We start from the raw sequence: 27,121 nt of genomic DNA, 5'->3' as shown, positions 1-27,121 counted from the left end.
CTAACTCTCAAACTAAATGAATGTGTGCAAAACATTTGAGAATTTTTGGATAATAAAACAGCATTGTTTTTTGGTGAAGATCCATCGGCGTGGTAGATATCTCACTACTGATAGAGATTGTGAATAAGTAGGTACCAGATATAAAGTACCATTCTGATCCATTACTTTTACTCAACAGTAGATTTAAGACCATTCGTTTTGGATCACTGAACAAAAATGAAAGACATAATCCAGTTTCTCCATTAATTACATAACTTTCTTGCGTGTCAAAAGTTCAGGAAATCAAATGGCTTTGCTTTGATTTCTGATATGTTACACATACATGGCTCTTGATATCAGGTTATAGTATTGAGGAAATGCTTCCCAATACAACACCCTATTTTTGTTAGGTATCAGCCCAATATCTGTGTTGTTGCATCCTTAGGAGCAATAGAGAAAACCTCATTGAAAAAATACAAAAATAATATTTTGTTATGCTAAATTTAAGCTAACTCCATGTTTCTTTTTTCCCACCATTATAATTGTTGTATAATGCTGTATTGTATGTATCTGTGTGTATAATAGAGGGATATGCGCATTTGTGTTTTTGCATAATGTGTGTGTGTGTGTGTGTGTGTGGGGGGGGGGGTTCTGTGTAGTTATCCTATATAGGTTTAAGAGGGGAGGCCGCTTATAAGCCCTTGGACTTTTTGACCTTTCCTGCACATTTTAACTGTTCTTCTTTTACTTATTTTATTCCAGAATGTTTGTAAATGCAAATAACAATAAACAAATAAACAATGTAGGCTAATATTAGCACCAGCTAACTAAGCTAGCTAGATAATATAGCTATTAGTGAACTTAATTATAAAAGTTTAATTCAATTGTAAATAAATTGTTATGTTTTATCAAATGCAAAAAAAAAGAAAAGAAAAAAAGAAAAATAATCATATTATTGACTATTGGCCACCCTGCTCTCCATTGAAAAACCCATATCGGTCGACCACTAGCTATGAGAACCATACACAAAGTTATGAATGGCCAAGGATTTAAGCAGTGCCAGTTGAGTGACTGTGTACATCCATGAATCCACCCAACGTCATGGCCTTAGGGTGACTGACCTACAAATACAGCTTAGTGTTTTGCTTGTCCAGCTGCTATAGGCTGAGCCAATCAAACGGGCAGATTCCAGTAGGAGCCAATCAGAACGTGAGATTCCAGTTGCGCTTAAAGAGGGGGGAGGGAGGAGGGTGACTGGGCTGAAGCATCATGACAACGCTTTAAACATGACGACTGGCGGTCAGGTGGCGTAGCGGAGATTGTGCTCGTCACCAATGCAAGAGGCTGCGGTCTCGACTCCCGGAGAGTCAGCATTGCCTTGGCTCGGGCTGATCGCTATATTAACTCGTTTGGCTGAGTTAGGGGGAGGGGAGCCGTGGGTGGGTCCTGGGCGTTGTGGACAGCGACCCCTACAGTTCGGTCAGGGCGCCTGCTCAGCGAAGGTAGGATCTGGCGAGAGGTAGTGCGGTTGAATCTGCGCGGCCAGGCTGGCTGCCGGCTGGCTGCACATGTGTCGGAGGAAAGCATGCGACAGTCTCCGGCCTCTCGGACCAACAGTAGGGGAAAGTGCGCAACAACCAGGAAGGAGGTTGGGAATTGGCATAACGACTAACAGTGGGATGGGAGAAAAAAAATCGGAAAAAGGAGGGGAAAAAAGATTTATATATATAAAAAAAAAAAAAAAAAACATGACGACTACACTGTGTTGGTGTCAGTGTGCAAGTCTGTGAGTGGGAGGAGGGAGAGGGTTAGGAGGAGATAACAGAAGACTACATGTGAAATGCAGCAGACACAACATGACAGCAAACAGTGCAGTGACCGTAAGCACTACAGTATAAAACACCAAGAGTTTAATTCAGATAGAGCATTTATATTTTTTTAATAAGAAAAGTACTATTGGTTACAAAACAAAGCATGGTTGAAAAATCTAATGAAACATTCTCCATTGTATTTTCACATGTGACATCATCATAGCTTCAGTAGAAAACAAGTCGGAAAAGAATACGACAACATTGACCCTAAACTCGTCGACTCTCTAAGGGACAGTCCAATTGATTAGCTCCGCCATAACCAGTGGTCCCTCCGAGGCCTTTGTGGTAAAGGCCCTTCATGGCTCCTGCTCCTCTTCACTACCCTCCCCGTCACTGTCGCTGTCTCTGCCAGGGTGCTCTGGCATCTTGGGGCGCTCCTGCTTCTCTTCCGTCTCCTGCTTCTCCTCAGTATCCTGCTTCTCCTCAGTATCCTGCTTCTCCTCCATCTCCCGCTTTTCCTCAGTATGCTGCTTCTCCTCCGTCTCTCGCTTCTCCTCCTTCCCCGCGGCCTCCTGAGGGGTCTTCTCCACGCTGGCCTCCCCTCCCTGGCTCTCCTGCTCCATGGGGCTCTCCTCCGGCTCCTTAGCGACTTCCTCCTGGACCGGGGCCACTGCCTTGGTCTGCTGTGGGGGCGGAGCCAGGCGCTGCTGTTGCTGTGAGGAGCAGAGAGATGGAGGGAAGAGAACAGGAACAGAATGTATGAAACCAAATGATGACACTTGAATTTAGCCAAAACATCACATTTACTGGTTAGGTGTTTTCCCCTATTGTAATATATTGTAGGGGTGGGACTCACAAGGGATCTCACCATTTGATTCCATTTTGATTATTAGAGCTATGATCAATTATCACATGGTGCATCCCAATTTTTTATTCATCCTTGTTTGATAAAACAGGCTGGATAAGCTGGTCAGGAAGGCCAGTAACATGGTAGGGGTGGAGCTGGACTCTCTAGAGGAGAGGAGCCTTAAGCTCAGGGATTAAAGCAAAAAAAAAATCTCCTGACTGAACTTTTTTCAGGCCAAGTCATATTCTTATTTTAACCTCCACTATATATTTTTATTTAATAGCGTTAGCGTTTTAAGGGAACTAGATCATTTTGAACATCTTTTCTATTGCCAGTTTGCTTTTATGTAATATCAATGCTGTTTTCAATTCATTAAATGAAACTGATTGCAAGGGTTGACTAACTTTGTCATACAAATAAACAAATCTACATACTGTAACCTTTCAGTATTGTGTATAGTTCAAATTGAGTATTGTCTATAGTTCAAATTCAGTATTGTGTATAGTTCAAATTCAGTATTGTGTATAGTTCAAATTCAGTATTGTGTATAGTTCAAATTCAGTATTGTCTATAGTTCAAATTCAGTATTGTGTATAGTTCAAATTCAGTATTGTCTATAGTTCAAATTCAGTATTGTGTATAGTTCAAATTCAGTATTGTGTATAGTTCAAATTATGTATTGTCTATAGTTCAAATTATGTATAGTTCAAATTATGCAGGGATCGAAATTAACATTTTTACTTGGTAGCACTGGTGCTCCCAACTTCAAAAAGTTGGGAGCACCAGCAAAAATGTAGGAGCACCCACCTAAATGTAAGGAGCACCAACAATATATATGTAATATATTTTTTGTATTGATAAAAAAAACGACAATATAACAGTACTGTAATGCAGTAAAACAGTGAAAGTAGCCTTAAACTATAGTATAGTGTAGACCTAGTAGTGTAGCCTATAGTGTAACTAGGCATGTGCCGGTATGACATTTTGAGGGTACGATAACCTTGGGCAAAAACACCACGGTTTCACGGTATTCAGTACAAAAAAAAATCCCCCATTGAACAAAACGTATTACAGTGCACAATAAGCTTTTCTGTAAGTGTTATTTATGAATGTGTGAAGACTGTCTGTATTACACACAGAGGGAACTCTCTGACCACTTTAAAACTAAGTACAGAATATAAAATACTTCCAAATAAACTTTTATGATTATGAATATGTAGGCTACATGTCAAAAGGGCATTTTGCTAATGTAATCTACTTGCAAAGATGTGTTATAATATAGCCTAGTACTATTCTTACTATATTAAACTTTGGATTCATCTTTTGTGGTGGCTCAACATTATTCTCACACGGAACTATGTGTTGGGGATAATGGTTCCGCACGGACCATATTGTTTGTTACATTGCTATCGGCAAACTCGCTCAGAGTGTCAACAGAGTGTTGATGTTGAGTTGATGTTAGCTGCTAGCTGGCTACCCGAATCCACAACAGCCAGGCAGCCAACTGTACAAAATACAGTCTCAGCCAATCACATCGATTTGTACAGTTAGTTAGCTCCACTCCATTGCGAATTAAAAGTTAGCCAGCCAGGACAGCCCGTATTAGCAAGCTACAGTTGCTAGGTAGCTAACGTTAGCCACCCGAAGATCGGTAGCTAGCTAACGTTAGCCACAGCTTCAAAAACGAATTTCAATTATGTTATGAGCTATCAGCTAGCCAGCTAGATAACGTTAGACAACGACTTGTGTAGTAAACTAAAGTGAATAGTTTACTGGGCCATTGTTTAATGCTTCAGTGGTGTTAAAAGCCTGCACGCTTGCTATCTTCGGTGCAAATGATACGGTCTGTGACAAGACGGGTCTGTGAGGGGGAGGGCACTGCGAGCAGCGTGTGTGTGCGCCAAGCTCACGTTTGATTGGTTAGAATGGTCAAAATGCCCTTTTCATATTATACCAGGTAGCCAATTCCGTCAGACTCCAAATCAAATTGACGGAAAAAAAGAAAAAAAATACTGAAATCCGTCTGGAGACGGAACGCTTTAATGCATGCTTAAGCTCCATGCCATCAGGGACAACCCATCCCACCCACTATAGGGAGGTGTAGTCTGACGTCACTTTAGTTTCCCACGTGGTCCACCCGTATAGGGATTTATCATTGGGAAAATGTATTATTGGCTATTGTAATAATTCTGCCTCATGAACATTGGCAAGCTTTCCATTTTTGCACAAAATGAGTTCCCTTCTATCACTAACATTATTGTTAAGCATTTCTGGCTGAAATACAATTATACGTAATTATTTTACGATTAATTGCGAATTGTTTCATGTTGAGCTATAGATTGTGGACACAGAAAGGTACACCATGCCAATGTTCATGCTTTATTTGTTTTAAACGAGACGATTTAGAAATGTGTCCATTGGAAATACATTGCAATTTCAAGCGAGGTGGACCGGCCGGAAACAACAATGACGTAACCACTAACCACTACACTTCCCTATACATAGACTTGGCTGACAGAAGGAGCACGGTCAGTGCTAGACTAAGACTCCCAAGATGTAGCACTGAACGGCACAGGAAGTCCTTCATTCCGACAGCCATCAGACTTTACAATGCATCACTGTGCACAGGGTGACAGTACCATCTTCCTGGACTTTTACTTTTAAACCAACATTGTTCAATATTACACTTTACTGTACACTTACTGTATATTTCTGTATATTTGTACTGTATATTTTATATTAGAATGTATATACATAACCAGGGGCGTAACTTGCGGGGGGGGGTCCCCGGAAAATGTCCCCTGCATGATTTCAGAATGCAGTATTTGTCCCCCCCATGTTTTTACCCCCAAACCGCTGCAACTGCGCGGCCTGGCGGCCAGCACTGTGACTCGCTAGTCGCTACTACACAGTGCCGGCACTGCAGATTTACCCTACTCTTGGAATTCATTGCCAGATCATCAAAGTCATACATAGGGGCGCTGTCTCGATAATGCAGTGTTATTAAAGCAGCGTGTAGCCGACGCATGAACCAGTTGGAAGCGCCAACGCGGAACTGGAAATCCGTTGGTAAAGAAATAGCGGCCTGGAATCATTTTTGGGACGCTCTCAATTCGCAGTAAAGGAATATATATCTGCGGTTTCCCTGGCGGATGGCGAACAAGCCAGCCGATTCTACTATGAGTCATGACATTTGACATAGTCTATGACATCATACTTAACTTAAACTTGAACACGGAGGCAGTTACAAGAACTATCCGAGCCCCCGGGAGGGTGGTCGAATACCTTTTGCGATGTATGCAGGGAACGAATTGCAGAGGGAAGTGGAGAGCTGTCTGTCGCCCATTCTAACGCAGGAGTCCTGGACCCCCGACAGGTAAGGTAAGCGATTTTAGATGTATCACTTTAAGTGTGCAGCTGTTGTCCGAATACTAGTGAATATTGAAAAATAAAGGCATGACATTTAGAGACATCCCCGTCGTAGCGTTCTGGTGCAGGGATATGGGTCTCTCTGTGCGGGGGCGCAACAGCAACAGGTGGGGTAGGCTGGGCAGAGATGTATGCATCAAAACGATTACATTATTTGTCTCGCATACATTCGATTTATAATGCGAGCACCTGCATTACAATCAAATGACTGATCTGTTATGTGTTATGGACCCGAGTCTCGAGAGGCACTTTATAATAGAAAAAAGACAGTGCAAACATGTATATGTCGCTTACAGTTTATTATGCCTATGCAGCTCGTTTATTTTGACAGAGTTAAAAAGATTTCACTAGTATCATTATATTAAATTAGCGGACGTGCAGCTGGACAAGCCCTGGCTCCACGATGACCACTTCTTACAAGAGGCGCCACCGCCTGGGAAAATGCGTATTGCACACCTGGTATTAGAAAAAAAAAAAATGGAAGGGGGGGGCGCCCCCCCCTACGACGTCACTGACCACGCCCCCTAATATGTGCCCCCCACCGCTAGGAACAAAGTTCCGCGCCTGTACATAACATAGGAAATGTATATCCCGGACCGTATTTTATTCTTAGGCTTATTTTTTATTCTTATTCATGACTTTGTTTTTGTCTACCTAAATGTTTACTGTTTACTGTGAGTGATTTGTAGTGCCAAATTTCCCTCGGGATGAATAAAATATTAAATATAATAATATCTATATTTATTTTTTTACACTAGTTCACTCCATAATACTGTACTTGTAAGAATATCATTGTTAAACTTCATGATTGAAAACTGAGTCAATTAAATATCATTTTAGTTGCATTCCCTATTATTGCATACATTGTTGTAAATGAAAACAACAGGTAGCTGTTAAAAGGTGTAAACTAGTGAATTATGGCAGCACAAATCATACATTCTTTTGCATTGCATTCATTTATTTTGCATTTATTTTAAATTTGTTGGACCTTATGGTGTTCTTGTTTCTTGACTTATTGTGATGTTTCTTCTTGACTTGTTTAAAGAAGATGTGTCCGGCCCATGGGGACATTAACGTGTGTTGTCGGGCCTTACAAATAAATTTGATTTGATTTGATTCAAAACTACCCCCAAAAAACGAATCGATTATTTGGTTGAATGGACACAGAAATGCAAACGGTAGATTTGTAATTCCTACCTGAATATATTATTTCCCACACCCCTAACACCTAACATGATTTAAATATTCTACACTGAACTGAAGCCGGCTGGATATGGTGAGAGGCCACTGGCTTATAAAAGTCTTCATTCTGTTCATAGACGAATGTTTCTCATATAAGGTTGTTGATAGCATGTAGTTATTGAGGAAATTATGGAATGTATTACTATTGAGATAAGTATGGAAAGAATGAAAAATTTAATTGTTAGCTGTGTGTACAGAAAACCGGGAGCCAACATCGATACATTCACGGCCAATATGGAAAAGTTGTTTACCACTGCAGAACAAAAGGTTAAGTATGCCTGTGGGGATTTTAACATTGACTTGCTGAATCCAAACAGACATAAGAAAACAGAGGAATTCATTGAAACCATGTATAGTATGAGCCTATTTCCAACAATCACAAAACCTAGCAGAATAACAGCCAACTGTGCCTCCCTAATTGATAACATATTTACAAACTATATGGAAATTGTTTTGTATTTCTAATCAAGTACTCAAAAACAGAATTTTTCTACCTCAAGATCTTAAGCCGTTTTGAGGCTGGGCTCCAACCACTGTGTGGCCTGGTGCCAACTGCCACATTATTATGCAGCTGAGCAATCTCTGACATCACAGATATGCACATTTTCAGATGACTCAGTTCAGTGAGGGTGAATATTGTGAGAGGAGAATTGGAAGAATGCGCCAATATGAGAATTAGAGACATAGATCCTATTAATATAAGTCCACATAGCTAGGAAACAATGCTAAACACTGAAAAAGGCCATTTATAAGATAGTTCCCCTTTAAAGGAATATGGAACATATTAATCAGCATCATCAGAAATCGAAAAAACGATCTAACATACCCAGAACATTTTAGCCTTATTAGCCTGAGGTGGTGGATGGATTTAAATTTTTTTTGTTAATGTGGGGCCAAAACTAGCTAAAGAAATAAACAACACTGGAAAGAGATTTGCTGAGGAGGACTGTGGAAAGAGAACCCCTGACTCAATATCTTTGGGAACTATAGGAAAACAATTTATTACTGAGATGGTAAACAAATGTATGAACAAAACTTCAACAGATGGAGACAACATTGATATGACCTTGGTAAAGAATATAATTGAGGGAATTGTGGATCCATTAACTCACATATTTAATCTTTCATTCAAAACATAGCCATAATTTAAAACATAGATTAGGCGATATTAACGTTAACATTGAAGTGGTTGATGGGCATTCAAGGGGGTAAAAAGGAAAACACGGTCGGCTCTGAAAGTGTTAACACGCTTAATTCCTTTTTACCCCCTTGAATGCCCAGCACCACTTCAATGTTAACGTTAATATCGCCTAATCTATGTTTTAAATTATGGCTATGTGTCTAATCTGCCCGTCGCTTATTGTTGTAGAACTTGGAACCAAGTCACTTGCAACCTTCTTTGGAGCTGCAAAATGACCATCGAGGGGTAAAAGCAGAGGGGGGCACACCTGGGACGCCAGGTGTTGCCGTTGAGCCCTTCGGAGGTGTCGTGGGCCTGTCAACGAAACACCAATGAAGGAGGGTGCCCACCTGAAGACCCCAGTGAAGCTTTTACCACTACCCCATTCAAAAAAGTGCTGATTATCTAAGGGATTGTAATATCTAGTCCTATAAGCTCAACTGATAAACTGGAGAAATCCAGTGACTGCTGTGAAAGTGCAGCTGACAACAAGGGAAAGACCATGTGACGGCTTGGAAAGACAGCTGACAGGAAGGAAAGACCCCAACGGGGCTGTCATGGACTAGCTATCCATGATGGCAGGCTCCGTCGCTTAATTAAGTGCACAAAAGCCACCCCTCATTGCTACGAAAAGTCTAAAGAGAAAAACACCCCTAGAGTCTGCGAGAGCGGGGGCGGAAGATGACTCATCGGCTGACCACCCGGTAACTGACCCTGGAACGACGACGAACCAGATAATCGGCACATCAACTGAAGGACAGGAGCACAGAGTATGTAGCTGTGGCTGGTCCAAGGTAACATCCATCAGAGGCCTACGAATACATCAAGGCCGGATGAAGTGCTTGAAGAAAGTGAGGCCGGGATCTCGCATTGACCATTATCTTCTGAGAGAAAGGTCAAGTCAGGCGAGTGAAGCTCAGCGGCAGGATTTAACCCACAGTCCACCGAGCATCAGTACCCCGGCTGAAAGTAATTCAAGCACATCAGAGAACTTGGAACCAAGTCACTTGCAACCTTCTTTGGAGCTGCAAAATGACCATCGAGGGGTAAAAGCAGAGGGGGGCACACCTGGGACGCCAGGTGTTGCCGTTGAGCCCTTCGGAGGTGTCGTGGGCCTGTCAACGAAACACCAATGAAGGAGGGTGCCCACCTGAAGACCCCAGTGAAGCTTTTACCACTACCCCATTCAAAAAAGTGCTGATTATCTAAGGGATTGTAATATCTAGTCCTATAAGCTCAACTGATAAACTGGAGAAATCCAGTGACTGCTGTGAAAGTGCAGCTGACAACAAGGGAAAGACCATGTGACGGCTTGGAAAGACAGCTGACAGGAAGGAAAGACCCCAACGGGGCTGTCATGGACTAGCTATCCATGATGGCAGGCTCCGTCGCTTAATTAAGTGCACAAAAGCCACCCCTCATTGCTACGAAAAGTCTAAAGAGAAAAACACCCCTAGAGTCTGCGAGAGCGGGGGCGGAAGATGACTCATCGGCTGACCACCCGGTAACTGACCCTGGAACGACGACGAACCAGATAATCGGCACATCAACTGAAGGACAGGAGCACAGAGTATGTAGCTGTGGCTGGTCCAAGGTAACATCCATCAGAGGCCTACGAATACATCAAGGCCGGATGAAGTGCTTGAAGAAAGTGAGGCCGGGATCTCGCATTGACCATTATCTTCTGAGAGAAAGGTCAAGTCAGGCGAGTGAAGCTCAGCGGCAGGATTTAACCCACAGTCCACCGAGCATCAGTACCCCGGCTGAAAGTAATTCAAGCACATCAGAGAACTTGGAACCAAGTCACTTGCAACCTTCTTTGGAGCTGCAAAATGACCATCGAGGGGTAAAAGCAGAGGGGGGCACACCTGGGACGCCAGGTGTTGCCGTTGAGCCCTTCGGAGGTGTCGTGGGCCTGTCAACGAAACACCAATGAAGGAGGGTGCCCACCTGAAGACCCCAGTGAAGCTTTTACCACTACCCCATTCAAAAAAGTGCTGATTATCTAAGGGATTGTAATATCTAGTCCTATAAGCTCAACTGATAAACTGGAGAAATCCAGTGACTGCTGTGAAAGTGCAGCTGACAACAAGGGAAAGACCATGTGACGGCTTGGAAAGACAGCTGACAGGAAGGAAAGACCCCAACGGGGCTGTCATGGACTAGCTATCCATGATGGCAGGCTCCGTCGCTTAATTAAGTGCACAAAAGCCACCCCTCATTGCTACGAAAAGTCTAAAGAGAAAAACACCCCTAGAGTCTGCGAGAGCGGGGGCGGAAGATGACTCATCGGCTGACCACCCGGTAACTGACCCTGGAACGACGACGAACCAGATAATCGGCACATCAACTGAAGGACAGGAGCACAGAGTATGTAGCTGTGGCTGGTCCAAGGTAACATCCATCAGAGGCCTACGAATACATCAAGGCCGGATGAAGTGCTTGAAGAAAGTGAGGCCGGGATCTCGCATTGACCATTATCTTCTGAGAGAAAGGTCAAGTCAGGCGAGTGAAGCTCAGCGGCAGGATTTAACCCACAGTCCACCGAGCATCAGTACCCCGGCTGAAAGTAATTCAAGCACATCAGAGAACTTGGAACCAAGTCACTTGCAACCTTCTTTGGAGCTGCAAAATGACCATCGAGGGGTAAAAGCAGAGGGGGGCACACCTGGGACGCCAGGTGTTGCCGTTGAGCCCTTCGGAGGTGTCGTGGGCCTGTCAACGAAACACCAATGAAGGAGGGTGCCCACCTGAAGACCCCAGTGAAGCTTTTACCACTACCCCATTCAAAAAAGTGCTGATTATCTAAGGGATTGTAATATCTAGTCCTATAAGCTCAACTGATAAACTGGAGAAATCCAGTGACTGCTGTGAAAGTGCAGCTGACAACAAGGGAAAGACCATGTGACGGCTTGGAAAGACAGCTGACAGGAAGGAAAGACCCCAACGGGGCTGTCATGGACTAGCTATCCATGATGGCAGGCTCCGTCGCTTAATTAAGTGCACAAAAGCCACCCCTCATTGCTACGAAAAGTCTAAAGAGAAAAACACCCCTAGAGTCTGCGAGAGCGGGGGCGGAAGATGACTCATCGGCTGACCACCCGGTAACTGACCCTGGAACGACGACGAACCAGATAATCGGCACATCAACTGAAGGACAGGAGCACAGAGTATGTAGCTGTGGCTGGTCCAAGGTAACATCCATCAGAGGCCTACGAATACATCAAGGCCGGATGAAGTGCTTGAAGAAAGTGAGGCCGGGATCTCGCATTGACCATTATCTTCTGAGAGAAAGGTCAAGTCAGGCGAGTGAAGCTCAGCGGCAGGATTTAACCCACAGTCCACCGAGCATCAGTACCCCGGCTGAAAGTAATTCAAGCACATCAGAGAACTTGGAACCAAGTCACTTGCAACCTTCTTTGGAGCTGCAAAATGACCATCGAGGGGTAAAAGCAGAGGGGGGCACACCTGGGACGCCAGGTGTTGCCGTTGAGCCCTTCGGAGGTGTCGTGGGCCTGTCAACGAAACACCAATGAAGGAGGGTGCCCACCTGAAGACCCCAGTGAAGCTTTTACCACTACCCCATTCAAAAAAGTGCTGATTATCTAAGGGATTGTAATATCTAGTCCTATAAGCTCAACTGATAAACTGGAGAAATCCAGTGACTGCTGTGAAAGTGCAGCTGACAACAAGGGAAAGACTATGTGACGGCTTGGAAAGACAGCTGACAGGAAGGAAAGACCCCAACGGGGCTGTCATGGACTAGCTATCCATGATGGCAGGCTCCGTCGCTTAATTAAGTGCACAAAAGCCACCCCTCATTGCTACGAAAAGTCTAAAGAGAAAAACACCCCTAGAGTCTGCGAGAGCGGGGGCGGAAGATGACTCATCGGCTGACCACCCGGTAACTGACCCTGGAACGACGACGAACCAGATAATCGGCACATCAACTGAAGGACAGGAGCACAGAGTATGTAGCTGTGGCTGGTCCAAGGTAACATCCATCAGAGGCCTACGAATACATCAAGGCCGGATGAAGTGCTTGAAGAAAGTGAGGCCGGGATCTCGCATTGACCATTATCTTCTGAGAGAAAGGTCAAGTCAGGCGAGTGAAGCTCAGCGGCAGGATTTAACCCACAGTCCACCGAGCATCAGTACCCCGGCTGAAAGTAATTCAAGCACATCAGAGAACTTGGAACCAAGTCACTTGCAACCTTCTTTGGAGCTGCAAAATGACCATCGAGGGGTAAAAGCAGAGGGGGGCACACCTGGGACGCCAGGTGTTGCCGTTGAGCCCTTCGGAGGTGTCGTGGGCCTGTCAACGAAACACCAATGAAGGAGGGTGCCCACCTGAAGACCCCAGTGAAGCTTTTACCACTACCCCATTCAAAAAAGTGCTGATTATCTAAGGGATTGTAATATCTAGTCCTATAAGCTCAACTGATAAACTGGAGAAATCCAGTGACTGCTGTGAAAGTGCAGCTGACAACAAGGGAAAGACCATGTGACGGCTTGGAAAGACAGCTGACAGGAAGGAAAGACCCCAACGGGGCTGTCATGGACTAGCTATCCATGATGGCAGGCTCCGTCGCTTAATTAAGTGCACAAAAGCCACCCCTCATTGCTACGAAAAGTCTAAAGAGAAAAACACCCCTAGAGTCTGCGAGAGCGGGGGCGGAAGATGACTCATCGGCTGACCACCCGGTAACTGACCCTGGAACGACGACGAACCAGATAATCGGCACATCAACTGAAGGACAGGAGCACAGAGTATGTAGCTGTGGCTGGTCCAAGGTAACATCCATCAGAGGCCTACGAATACATCAAGGCCGGATGAAGTGCTTGAAGAAAGTGAGGCCGGGATCTCGCATTGACCATTATCTTCTGAGAGAAAGGTCAAGTCAGGCGAGTGAAGCTCAGCGGCAGGATTTAACCCACAGTCCACTGAGCATCAGTACCCCGGCTGAAAGTAATTCAAGCACATCAGAGAACTTGGAACCAAGTCACTTGCAACCTTCTTTGGAGCTGCAAAATGACCATCGAGGGGTAAAAGCAGAGGGGGGCACACCTGGGACGCCAGGTGTTGCCGTTGAGCCCTTCGGAGGTGTCGTGGGCCTGTCAACGAAACACCAATGAAGGAGGGTGCCCACCTGAAGACCCCAGTGAAGCTTTTACCACTACCCCATTCAAAAAAGTGCTGATTATCTAAGGGATTGTAATATCTAGTCCTATAAGCTCAACTGAGGAGCCACGAAGTGACCCTTTTATTTTGACATCCTGTTCTCTCTGTCACTTGTATGATGTAAAAGATTAAGCATATGTTTATTGTATATATCTGTTTTAAATCTAAGCATATTATAACAGGACGAGTAGGCCTCTGATCTAAGCACCAAATGCGCACTGAAAGTCAGTGATTTATGACAAAAGTCTTTTTGTATTATTCCTCCTACTTATGTAACCTGTATAACTATATAAACTATATATAGGCATTGCTAGTAAAGGAGACAATGATAATTTGATAATGCAGGGGGCTGCTCAGAGTCCGTTCTCTGCTAGAGTGGGTAGGAATGTGCTTCCTCTATATGCGGCCTTGAAAAATTCCACTCCAAGAAGCTAAGAGCAGGGTGGCACATTTTAACCCTTGCCTGCCCTGTCAAAAGAGAGCCATTATACACTTTAAAAACTACATGTATGATGTGTAAACATATCAATCAGTGTTTAAGTATATGAGTACTGTATTGTACAGGTATATATAGATATATATATAAGCGTATAGGCTATTCATGCTAGAAGGACCATGTATTGTATATAACTTTTTCAGGGCAATTGTTTCATTCGCCTTTAGGAATGTGCCTATGACCTTGTGGGCCTCTGCTAGCCTACTAGATACAGATGAAGACATAGTTTCCCAACACAAAGTAATCTGTTACTTCTCCAGTTACTGTGACGACTAGAAGGGGAGGAGGTTTCATCCTTACTGAATTATGTGTTGATTGGCTGGTAAAATGACATGGCTGTATTTGTGGACCAATGGTAGGATGTCTTGGTATGATGCAGAACCTGGGTATATAAAGCCCGGCTCGCTTGCTCCGGGTTAGATTTTTGATTTTGAGATTTTTGATTGCCATTCTTATAGCAGCACACGGTTGAGCGATGTACTGGAACCGAGTCTGTTTATTTTTCAGAGTGGAGTCCCTATGCCAATACTCTGTTTTTTAGATGCAAAGTGCTATGCTATGCTTGAGAGAGATGTTTTGTTTTATATTATTATCACTGGATTGGACATTTCCAAGACAGAATCTTTGTAACTTACTTTTTCTAATTAAACCAACTTTGTTAAAATACTTATTGAATTCGTGGACTGCTTTCATTCGTGCTGTTCTATCACAATGTGTCACGACGCTGGCCGCGCCCTGCTCTCGTCTGAGGTAACACGGTATACTTCAATTCTGGAAGCCATACAGATTAAATCAATTGCTGGTTACTGCTTTTAGCTAAAGTTATATAAAGGATATAATATATATATATCACTATTTGTTGTTTGCAAGCACCAGTATCTCTAGATGTGACGGGCCTATTGGGTTTTGTGGGGATTTGAGAGTCTGGCCACTGCAGGGCCGGACGATCGCTCCACGGAGTTATGGGTCTATCAAACTGATGGAGGTTCTGGAGCTTGCAAATGATTATTGCTATTATTACGCTAATATTACACTATTAGTAGTAGTACTACTTATTAAAAGAGTAGTAATATCATCAGGCTTACAAATGATTAGCATTATAGGCTTTTCCTAAAATGATGATGATGGTGATGATATAATAATAATTATTATAGGCAAGGAGTTCTCCCAGACATACATTCGGTTTATTACAAACAAAGAAGAGGTTAACAACTCTTCTACGCTTATATTTCATATCAACTGGATATAACTAACTAGTGACTATGAAGTAAGCGTGATTAGGAATAGTAATTGACCCGAGAACTTGGCGAGTTTAGCACCTCGCTGGGGGATATCGGGCGGCCACAGGGTTCTATCTCGAGTAGGTGATTTGAGATAGATAGAGACACCCGTAGGCTCTTTAACACTTATCAAAGACTCATTTTCCAGTCAACATTGTCGTAGCAGATTGTTTTTTTATCGGTTCATTTCCGTTTTCTAGCATTTTGAAAAGCACTCGTTTTCACGGAAAAAAGAAGACATTCCATGATAATCGCCCTTTACTGGAATATTCTAGAACGTTTTTTTTTTTTCGGCCTATTTATGAATAGTTTTCAAATAAACGCTAGATTATCGATAGTATATGTGTACGCATGCACGCTCGTGCCGCGAGCTGAAAATCGATTCTCCTAGTTCCTGACCGCTCGCACAGTCAAACAGCCCTATCACATAATCACATACAAGCTTATATCTCTGTGAAAACGGGTCTGATTATCCTAAAACTGGTAACATAGATAACTTACCCGAGATCAGATGGTATCCAAATGGTTAGTTAAATTCCTGATCGCCATTCGAAAAAATCGATCCTTTTATTGATCCACCGCGTATACTGTAAAAACACATAATCCCCGCTGCTCTGAGGCTCCAGAGTGAAGCTGATCGACGCCGGTTGCATGATAGTGAGAAGTAAAATGTGGAGTCCGGGTATTTTTTTCTCATTCATTTTCATTGAGTTCAATCCAAAAGGGTGAATTACCATCTGGGAGACGATAGGGGGCGCTTTTTTCACATCTGAGCGCCTGGGGTGGCTGAATTTCCAACGGTAGACTCGGTTGATGAAATATGAATTCAGATCGCTAATAAAAAATAAAAACGAAAAAAAACGAATATTCTCGTGATGGGCATTCAACCCGCGGGGGGTAAACCCGAGAAAACTCGGGTTGGGCAATCAAAGTGTTAATGATATCTGTAAAGAGTCTGAAATATTTAAATTGGTTGTCTTTGCAGATGACACAAATATAATGTTATGGGGATGATCTGCAGCAGCTTTTAAAGGTGGCAAAGAAGGAATTATACAAACTAAAATGCTGGTTTGATACAAACAAGCTATCATTAAATCTGAGTAAAACCAAGTTCATTGCTGTTTGGAAATCGCAAAATAAATACAGAATTCCATCTGGAAATTGATAATGTCAAAATCGATAGAGTATATGAAATAAAGTTTTTGGGTGCCAGCGACGTGTTATGTCGTCTTTTCATGCCCCCCGTTGAGTGCCGACGACGCGAATTGTCGTTTGATTTTTTTTATTAGCGATCTAAATTCATATTTCATCAACCGAGTCTCCCGTTGGTACAGCAGCCCCTCTAGGAGCTCCGATGGGAAAATACCGCCCCCTATCGTCTATCCCTGTGTAACTGCAGGCCATTCGATTATACTGGTGGATCTGTGGAGGGGGAGCCTCCTTGCTCCACTATGCTGGCGAGGGATCTGATGAACATGGAAGTGATCGCGAGATGGAAAGCAGCCTGGAATATATATTTACAGCAGCCAATAATCAATCAACAAACGCAATCGATATTTGGAATGGCGATCAGGAATTGAAATAATCTTTTTGGAGAACATCTGATCTAAGGTAAGGAGTCTATGTTACCAGTTTTAGGATAATCAGAGCTGTATTCACTGAGATAACAGCGTGTCCCGTATGTGTGTGTGTGTGTGCTGTTGAGGAAATGAAAGAATCGATTTCTCAGCTCGCTTCTATAGCGTGCATAAGTACACATATACTATCGATAATCTAGCATTTATTTGAAAACGATTCATAAATAGGCCGACAAATGACAACGTGTCTAGTGTTTGAGAATATTCCAATAAATGCCGTTTATGAGGGAATCTTTCTATTTTTTTAGTTTTTTTTGTTATCTTTTGTTATTTCAAGTTTGTGTGTTTATGGTTGTTCGAGATAAATAAAGATCAAATCAAATAAAAATGCAGACTACTATTTCTTAGGTTAAAGATGCACTATGCAGTTTCTGAGGAGGGGGGTTTGTTTGCAGAGCCTGTAAAAGACATCATAGTTTTGACAGTAAATTACATTTGGGCACTGTGAACCAAAGCCTAGAATATGTCTTGAAAATTGCGGGCCCTGCCTTTATAAACGACAGCACTGAAATAGTAACTTTTCAGGAAGCGTTCTAGCTTCAAACAGTGTGCCAGGATCCAATTTTCCTCTGAGGACAGTTTGTTTATTCAGTTGTGAACATATAACTTAAGAAATTATTTACACAAAACAACATAGTGCACCTTTAAAACATCTCTATTTTACCCACCGTTCTCTCTGGTCTTTCCTTTCCCCTTCCTTTGTCACACAGTATTACACACATTCTCCCTGTCTGTCTGTCTGTCTGTCTGTCTGTCTGTCTGTCGTCTCTCTCTCTCTCTCCCTCCCTCCCTCTCTCTCCCTCCCTCTCTCTCTCTCCCTCTCCCCCCCTCTCTCTCTCTCTCTCTCTCTCTCTCTCTCTCTCTCTCGCTCTCTCTCTCTCTCCCCCCCCTCCCTCTCTCTCCCTCTCCCCTCTCTCTCCCTCTCTCTCTCTCCCCCCCCTCTCTCTCTCTCTCCCTCCCCCCTCCCTCTCTCTCTCTCTCTCTCCCTCCCCCCTCCCTCCCCGCTCTCTCTCTAGGGACATGATCAGTGAATGACCACGGAGGGGACCAGGGCAGAGCTCCTGTGGGCTCCTCATGGAGGATATCAGGCTCCTGGGCCTGCTGGACCTGCTAAATCTCCACATGCAGAACTAAAACAATTCCATTACATCTGACCTATTTCCAGCACTGCATTAAAGTTTAAAGGTTATAAAATACCAAAATAGCTACTGGGGAGGAAAGGAGACTTGCTTTAAGAGCTGCTCGGTAGCTTAGTGTTAAGATGACTTGAGATGAACTAGAGTGATACGGTGTGTGTTTGGAGTCGCAGTTTTTACGCGTCTCCTCTCAAGTGTATGTCCTTACAGAACCTACCCTAGACTGCAGGACTTGTTAATTAACTATGTTAATTTCTGTCTTCTCTGAAGTCAGCAGAATACAGTAGGAGTCTTTCTGTTTGACATAATGGATCTAGTAGGATTGTCCTGCACTAAGCAAACTGTAGCTAGTAGGATTGTCTGATTCTGTGATAACAGAGGAAGCAGACTATGATAATGTTCTGTGATAACAGAGGAAGCAGACTGTGGTAATGTTCTGTGATAACAGAGGGAGCAGACTGGTAATGTTCTGTGATAACAGAGGGAGCAGACTGGTAATGTTCTGTGATAACAGAGGAAGCAGACTATGGTAATGTTCTGTGATAACAGAGGAAGCAGACTATGGTAATGTTCTGTGATAACAGAGGAAGCAGACTATGGTAATGTTCTGTGATAACAGAGGAAGCAGACTATGGTAATGTTCTGTGATAACAGAGGAAGCAGACTATGGTAATGTTCTGTGATAACAGAGGAAGCAGACTATGGTAATGTTCTGTGATAACAGAGGAAGCAGACTATGGTAATGTTCTGTGATAACAGAGGAAGCAGACTATGGTAATGTTCTGTGATAACACAGGCTGCTCGGCACAGAGGCTCCTACCTGTCGGTACTGCTGGCTGCTCTGGATCATATGCATGTACATGTTGTACACCAAGTTGGCCATCTCTGGCATGCTCTTGATCACCTGGTCCGGCTTGTTGTCTCTCTAAAAGGAAGAAAAGAAAAAGATAGCGCCAGTCAGTAATAGTCGTAGTTAAAAATGGTTGTTCTCTCCAGTTCTCTCCAGTAGGTGATTTGAGGGGGGAAAGTACGTCTGGGTAATATGGGGGGAAAAAACATAACGGTATTCAGCAGGACTTTGTTCAATATCGATAATAATAATAATAACTTCATTTTATATAGCGCCTTTCAAGGGACCCAATGTCGCTTTACATAGGGGGGGGGGGATAGGCCTATATACTGTACATCATATCTACTCGGGTATTGAAAACCATGTCATAGACAATTCATGCTATAACTCCCCCTACCCACCTCCACGATAAGACAATGAACAATAAATATTGACATACTGCCCACTTGCCCAGGAAGTCTTACATGGATCCTTGATAATAACACAAATCACTCAGCATCCCTCTTCTTAAATCTATACAAGCAGCCCAACTCGTCAAACTGTTGATAGTCAAAGACACAGGATCAAAAAGAGAAGAGTGTGCATAGCTAGTAATTTGACAAATTAGTATGCAGATGGAGCCACACAGACAAAACTGAGCAGCGACGCAGGGAGAATATTTATCTGGCTGTGCTGCTGCGCCTCCTAAATGGAGGTAATATGGTGGAATCAGAGCGGCTCATTGGGCAGCGTGTATACGAGAGCACCGAGGTCTGCAGTGTTGTAAAACTAAGCTGTCCATGGGTTTTATGGCAGTAAAACTACTGAGGGGAAGCCAGTTTAAGTGCCTCCCAGCTACTATTCGGCAATAATAAAGACATCATGTTTTACCGTCTGTCCGATACTATCTCTGACTGCTGTAAATATATAAATGTAGCAGCGTGTTATCTTTCGTCTTCGCAACTGGCTCTAGATCAGCGTTTGCTGAGTAGTCTATAATAGTTATGCTGACGTTTGATGTGATAAAGACCGACTTCAAATCTGCGTCGCGGACCGTGCATCCAAAAGGGGCCTCCCCAGTGGGAACGAGAAGTAGTGTCAGGAGGATACTGTGGGTATTTTAGACTCTAGTTCTCTCTCTCTCTCACACACGCACACGCACACGCACACACACACACACACACACACACACACACACACACACACACACACACACACACACACACACACACACACACACACACACACACACACACCTCCAGCCAGTCGGTACGTCAGTGAGACACAGTGACCAGACAGTGGCCGTCACTTGCTGGCCCGGCGGGATTTGGAGGCAAGAGTGGCTCTGCCTCCTTCTGACCTTTAGGGGTTAATTATAGCCCCTGCTAGCAGACGGCCCCTGTAGAATGTTGTTAACAGACCAGGGCCCGGGGCTAAAGCCGCAGTAAGGCGTGGGACCTGCGCAGGGACGAGGATGCCATTCAGAATATAGAGGCAGGATTAGACGAGGCAGGGGTGTGGAGGATATGAGGAGCACTGCGGTGGGAAACGGGCACCTTACAAAGTAACGCGTTACAGTAACGAAGTTACTTTTTGCCGTTCTAGTACTCTAACGCATTACTTTTTAAATTCAGTAACGCTGTTACCGTTACTAAATGGTTTGTTAGTTCGTTACTGCATTCTTTTTATGTAGATTCATAGCGAGCGTCCTCCTGACTCCGTTTGATTTCGCCTGCGTTTGTTTTGTTTACAATAGAGAGCGTCTATTTCTTTCCGTAGCCGCATTTCTGGTTTCCGCATTTCTGATTGGCCACTGACTGACGTTCTCTGACGTTCTCTGACCAGAGAGCGTCAGTCAGTGGCCACTGGCCAATCAGAAATGCGGAAACCAGAAATGCGGCTACGGAAAGAAATAGACCCTCTCTATTGTAAACAAAACAAACGCAGGCGAAATCAAACGGAGTCAGGAGGACGCTCGCTATGAATCTACATAAAAAGAACGCAGTAACGAACTAACAAACCATTTAGCAACTACTTGGAGAGATAATTAATATACAACATGGAAACGAGATAAAGAACATGTTTGAGGGGCTGCTGGAGTCAGCTGGACTAACGTTACTACATCTCGACCACCGCATACTTTGGTGAGTGCAATGTGTTCACTGAAACTCAAGTTGATCAACGGATTTTGACTGTACGAAATCTGCCAGGGAATCTCATAATACTAATCAAACAATATAAATATAGTCCTTTCATGCACAATTGATATCCTAACTATTCTAACGTTGCAATGCTTTGATTGATATCTTAAACAACGTTGCAACTTGCAAGATGGTTATAATGAAACGCTCCGGCGACATCAAGGCTGTTCCTTCAACCGGCGCACTTCTTATTATATCGGCTCGGGACAACATTTGTTTGTGTCAGATTTGTGTTTGTATCTAGACCACATTGCTTAGCAGAGTTCGGTGATGTGAATGGAAACTGTCAAGTTGATCAACCGATTTTGAGTATCTGGGGCATGGGACTCGGGAGCAATCTTTTTTTTTTTTTTTTTTTTTTATTTTAAATAACTAAATAGTTACTTTTCACAGTAACTCATTACTTTTGGGTGTAAGTAACTAGTACAGTAACAAAGTTACTTTGAAATGAAGTAACTAGTAAAGTAACTGAGTTACTATTTTTCAGTAACTAGCACAACACTGACAGACAAAATTAACAGACTGAAAACATCATCTTATTAGATTAAACAAAGTGTCTCTCTCTCTCTGTACTCACAGGCTGCTCCTGGTTGTAGTACTCTTGGGGTCTGATGATCAGCTGCAGAGGCCTGGCGGTGAGCTGGTTGAAAGCAGGCGTCAGCTCGAAGCAGTTCTGGAACAGAGACACTCGGGCAAAGATGTAGAGGCCCAGCCTGGCTCTGGACATGGCCACCACCAGACGCCTCACGTCCCTATGGAGGAGAGACACAGGGTTGGTTCAAGGGAAGACCTCACAACATGTTCATACGTATACATGTCCCGTTTGGCTGTTCTCCATCGCTGAATGATATAACACAATAGCAGGGCTTTCAAACAAGAAGCTTTTTTCAAGATTTTCAATTCGTAACTACGGGGTGGTCCGGAGTGGGGCAAAATAAATGTGCAATAAAGAAAGACATTTACTGTAATTTCCTGCAACTTAAAAACATAATTTCAATAAAATAGCAAACACAAGAATAAGTGGAACAGAGTACAGAGCAATCACATATTAGACAATGATGCTTCTGTTTCTAAGCTGGCCCCAAGCTTTCACTGCAAAAAATAATAATAATAATAATGCTGTTCTGTGTCTGGTAGGACATTCCAGGGAAAATCATCCTGCGCACAGGAAGTGATGCATTTCTTACGTCACCAGTGGTAACTGCGGTTTGTTTGGAACAAATAGAAGATGGAACTCAGTACGTAGCTACTGTGACTTTCTCAAGATGGAAAAGCAATTAAAAAACGCAACAGCAATGACCGCTTATCACCAATAGATGTCGCTAACACAACAACAACAACAACAACAACAACCAAATCCAATGTTAACTCATTGGCTGCCACGCTGTTTCCGGGATATGGCTATGCGCTGCCACGCATTAAACCAATGGAGTCTGTCACCTTGTTTGCAGGACTATAACTATATTCTATATTATAGCTATGGATGCAATACTATGGCCCATTTGACATCAAGTATCTATCGTTCAATATGTGAAAAAGAAAGAATTTTTCCATCCATACATTCCCGTTTTATAGCGTGGTGAATATAAGTATGGTTTTAGAGCGGTTTAGGGTCATTCCTGGGAGGCTAGTAATAGCCTGCGACGTGTATTATACTAAATCCATTGGCATTTCGTCCCTACACACGCTACAATAAAAAATTTAAATGCATATGATCGGTATTATGTTATGTTCCATCATGAATGCATGAAAGGGGGGGGAGTCGTTAGTAATTAATTAATTATCAATAACGGCATTAGTTAGTACAACAACATACGCTGATCAGGGCGATGGCTATGAAAACAAGGCACAATCAAGCTGAAATTGACGTTAAATTGCTCTTACCTGTGGCCGGTGGGATTCCAAAAAGAATATTCCAATTATTTGATTGCCATCTGGTAGATCGTATGTCCATTTGGCCCACGGCATAACCCACCACAGCATAATTGAATCGGGGGTCCCGAAAACGATTCAATGCGATCGGGTGAAGCCCTAGGTTCAGGTTACTAGAAAAGTCCGCCCGGACCAATATAATCGACGCACAGCCCAATACACAGAGTTTCAAAGGATGTGAAATACTGGCCGCATCCTACCAGGCGGCGGTATTGCACTTTAGCGATCTCAGACTCAGCCCCATGATAACACCAGGATCCCTGGATGGATAATGAATGGAAATAGCGAATAAAAGAAATAACGATCAAATAACAAGTATACTCGTTGTTGGCATTCCACGATTGGCGGCCAATAACGAGTTTAATCATTGTTGGCAGTGAATGAGTTAACATTTTTTTCTTTAATCCAGATCTAGTGCATACTAAGGGCTAAACATCTGTGCAATGTGTCGGGGGGCTTTTCTTGCCCCCCTTAAAGGCCAACTTGCAGGTTGTATTTTTGTTCAATAAACAATGTGACTAGGCCAACGCTGACTTTCATGAAGAGGGGAAAAAAATTATCGAAATTGACCCAGTTTTAGCATTTTTATCAAACATTTTGTTGACCAAACCACAAGCTCCACGCACATGCATATTTTAATTGCATGTTTCATAGCATGCGTGTGTCATCTTAATGCTGACGTCACGTCAGGTGCAGGGCAGCAGGGGCTCTGAGAGTCACAGGCAGGTAGTGGCAGGAAGCAGAGCCTTGCTACTACTAGCCGAGGAGTGATGAATGAAAATGTATCTGTTTCAGCTAACACTATTGCTCCGTGATCATAGCCATTCATCTCTAAAGCTAACCACTATTTGTAACAGCCACAACCACGTTACCATATTTGTAATAATGTAAATCATTGTGTATACAACGTTAGCAGCTAACTTAGCTTAGCTTGGTAGCCACCGTTCTTGAAACTTCTAACAAAGCCTGAATTAAAATGGTTCTCTCCTCTTTGTATACCTTTGTCCTCACAAGTATTCTGCCAGGGAACTTATGGACATGACAATAGTAGTTATACGGTGTTTGATCATTGTGTCGTTGTACATATTGTGTATACAACGTTAGCAGCTAACGTAGCTTAGCTTGGTAGCCGCCGTTCTTGAAACTTCTAACAAAGCCTGAATTAAAATGGTTCTCTCCTCTTTGTATACCTTTGTCCTCACAAGTATTCTGCCAGGGAACTTATGGACATGACAATAGTAGTTATAAGGTGTTTGATCATTGTGTCGTTGTACATATGCACCAAGTGCAGCTAAAGGGGCTATCCACCGAGTGCAGCTAAAAGGGGCTATCCACCGAGTGCAGCTAAAGGGGCTATCGTATCAACATGCCGCGACGTGTAGCTAACGTAGCTTGCATGATGCGTGTGCAGTGCTGTGTATAACATGTCTCTGTGTAGCAGCCTATAACATGTCTGTGTGTAGCAGCCTATAACATGTCTCTGTGTAGCAGCCTATAACATGTCTCTGTGTAGCAGCCTATAACATGTCTGTGTGTAGCAGCCTATAACATGTCTCTGTGTGTAGCAGCCTATAACATGTCTCTGTGTAGCAGCCTATAACATGTCTCTGTGTAGCAGCCTATAACATGTCTGTGTGTAGCAGCCTATAACATGTCTCTGTGTGTTCCATCATGAATGCATGAAAGGGGGGGGAGTCGTTAGTAATTAATTAATTATCAATAACGGCATTCGTTAGTACAACAACATACGCTGATCAGGGCGATGGCTATGAAAACAAGGCACAATCAAGCTGAAATTGACGTTAAATTGCTCTTACCTGTGGCCGGTGGGATTCCAAAAAGAATATTCCAATTATTTGATTGCCATCTGGTAGATCGTATGTCCATTTGGCCCACGGCATAACCCACCACAGCATAATTGAATCGGGGGTCCCGAAAACGATTCAATGCGATCGGGTGAAGCCCTAGGTTCAGGTTACTAGAAAAGTCCGCCCGGACCAATATAATCGACGCACAGCCCAATACACAGAGTTTCAAAGGATGTGAAATACTGGCCGCATCCTACCAGGCGGCGGTATTGCACTTTAGCGATCTCAGACTCAGCCCCATGATAACACCAGGATCCCTGGATGGATAATGAATGGAAATAGCGAATAAAAGAAATAACGATCAAATAACAAGTATACTCGTTGTTGGCATTCCACGATTGGCGGCCAATAACGAGTTTAATCATTGTTGGCAGTGAATGAGTTAACATGCTAACGTTTCATCAGAGCATTAGGCCATTGGGCTGAAATGTTAGCATGTTTATTTGACATATGGCTAGAATAAAGGCGTATCCTCTCAAATATCAAAAAAGAGAATCTCGCAGATTATGATTTATAACATTGGTTAGATGGGAGGCGGGGGGACTGGGCAGTGCAGCTGAGGGCGCAAGGAATGAGATCAAAGGAGCAGAGGAAATCGAACGCGGGGGAAAAGAAGGATAATTGAAGAGGGGGATCAGAGAAGGAGAGAAAGACACTGGAATGAAAGGCAGAGAGCAGCGGAGTGTAGGAGGCAAAGGATTTAGAGAGAGATAAGTAGAAAAAGGTGAGGGGCGAGAGAAGGAGTGTAGAACCGAAAAAGGGAATCCAGGAGAGGAAAGTAGAGGGCAGGGATGAGTGCGGTACACAAAGAGAGAGAGAGAAAGAGAGAGAGAGAGAGAGAGAGAGAGAGGTAGAAGAGCAGGAGAGGGCAGGGATGAGCGAGGTACACAAAGAGAAAGAGAGAGAGAGGGAGGTGTGGAAGAGAGCAGGAGTGTAGGAGGAGAAGGATTTAGAGAGAGAGAAGTAGCAAAAGGTGAGGGGGCGAGAGGAGTGTAGAACCGAAAAAGGGAATCCAGGAGAGGAAAGTAGAGAGCAGGGATGAGTGAGGTACACAAAGAGAGAGAGAGAGAGAAAGAGAGAGTGAGAGAGAGATAGAGAGAGAGAGAGAGAGAGAGAGAGAGAGAGAGAGAGAGAGAGAGAGAGAGAGAGAGAGAGAGAGCGCAGGAGAGGGCAGATAGGTAGCTTCTATCCACCAGAATTAAGGGCTTAACGTTAAGAGAGGCAGAGCAGAGTCAGGAGGAATCTGTAATAAGGCACAAGAGTTTAATAAAAGATAGGTTATAGGCTGCTAGCCTCTTCCCCAGGCCTACACGCCTCATTTAAGCTGCCCGATGAAGACACAACTGGTTAGCATTGAATTTGATCTAATTTTAACCCCTGGAAAAAGCTGTGAGTTGAGCTACAACGCAATGTGTGAGGAAAAAACCTGATTCCACCGTAGCCGGCAGCAGTCTTCTGTAACCATACGGCGAGTGTCTTCTACGTATTAGACTCAATCGTGCCCCTACGGCGTGTGTTTTATGTTAAGGTTTATGTGTTGGAGGAGGCACATTTCAACCTGCAACTGTGACAGAACTTTGTATCCAGCATGGGTGATATTTCAGAAATAATTTTGAGAGAAATTGAGATTTAATATTTGCTTTTTATAGACGTTGTGGATCATGATTCACATCATCAAAAGAATCCACAGTAACAGTGACACAGACGAGACTTGACACAGATATTGATATATTGCCCAGCCCTACTCTCTGGCATAATGTAATGGAACTTTGTATTGTAAGGGTGACAGCTTGGTGACACAAGGGTTGACAGCCTGCCGCTCCATACAGACTGCACAGTTTATCCAGCTAATAAATCTGCACGGCAACGCCGGCTTGACTGGAGCGGAACCTTTGAGCGTGGAATACTGTGCCGCATCCGACGGCGTTGGCTTTTACTCAGGCAGCTCTGGTGAGATTCAAAACAATCTTTGGTTTCATGTGGAAGAATTTGGCTCACACTCATTCAGGCACGTACACACATGCACGCTCACAGTCATGCACTGCCAAAAATGGGGAATGTGGAGAGGACAT

General features: G+C 43.5%; 1 protein-coding gene across 1 annotated transcript in view; it reads right to left on the bottom strand.

Annotated features, from left to right (window-relative positions):
• Positions 1-1,901: 1,901 nt before the first annotated feature.
• aqr (aquarius intron-binding spliceosomal factor) overlaps positions 1,902-27,121 on the bottom strand; it is a 181,889-nt gene continuing 156,669 nt past the window's right edge. Inside the window, exons 34-36 of the mRNA XM_084309865.1 lie at positions 21,827-22,001; positions 19,040-19,144; positions 1,902-2,503 (exon numbers count right to left, since the gene is read on the bottom strand). Of these exons, the coding sequence (XP_084165991.1) occupies positions 2,147-2,503; positions 19,040-19,144; positions 21,827-22,001 (637 nt within the window). The 3' untranslated portion in view covers positions 1,902-2,146. The remainder of the gene's footprint in view (positions 2,504-19,039; positions 19,145-21,826; positions 22,002-27,121) is intronic.

This window comes from Notolepis coatsorum, assembly GCF_963971535.1.
Source record: "Notolepis coatsorum genome assembly, chromosome: 3".
Taxonomy (NCBI): Eukaryota; Metazoa; Chordata; class Actinopteri; order Aulopiformes; family Paralepididae; genus Notolepis; species Notolepis coatsorum.
The sequence above is the reverse complement of the archived record's forward strand: the minus strand, read 5'-3'. Positions and strand labels throughout refer to the sequence as shown.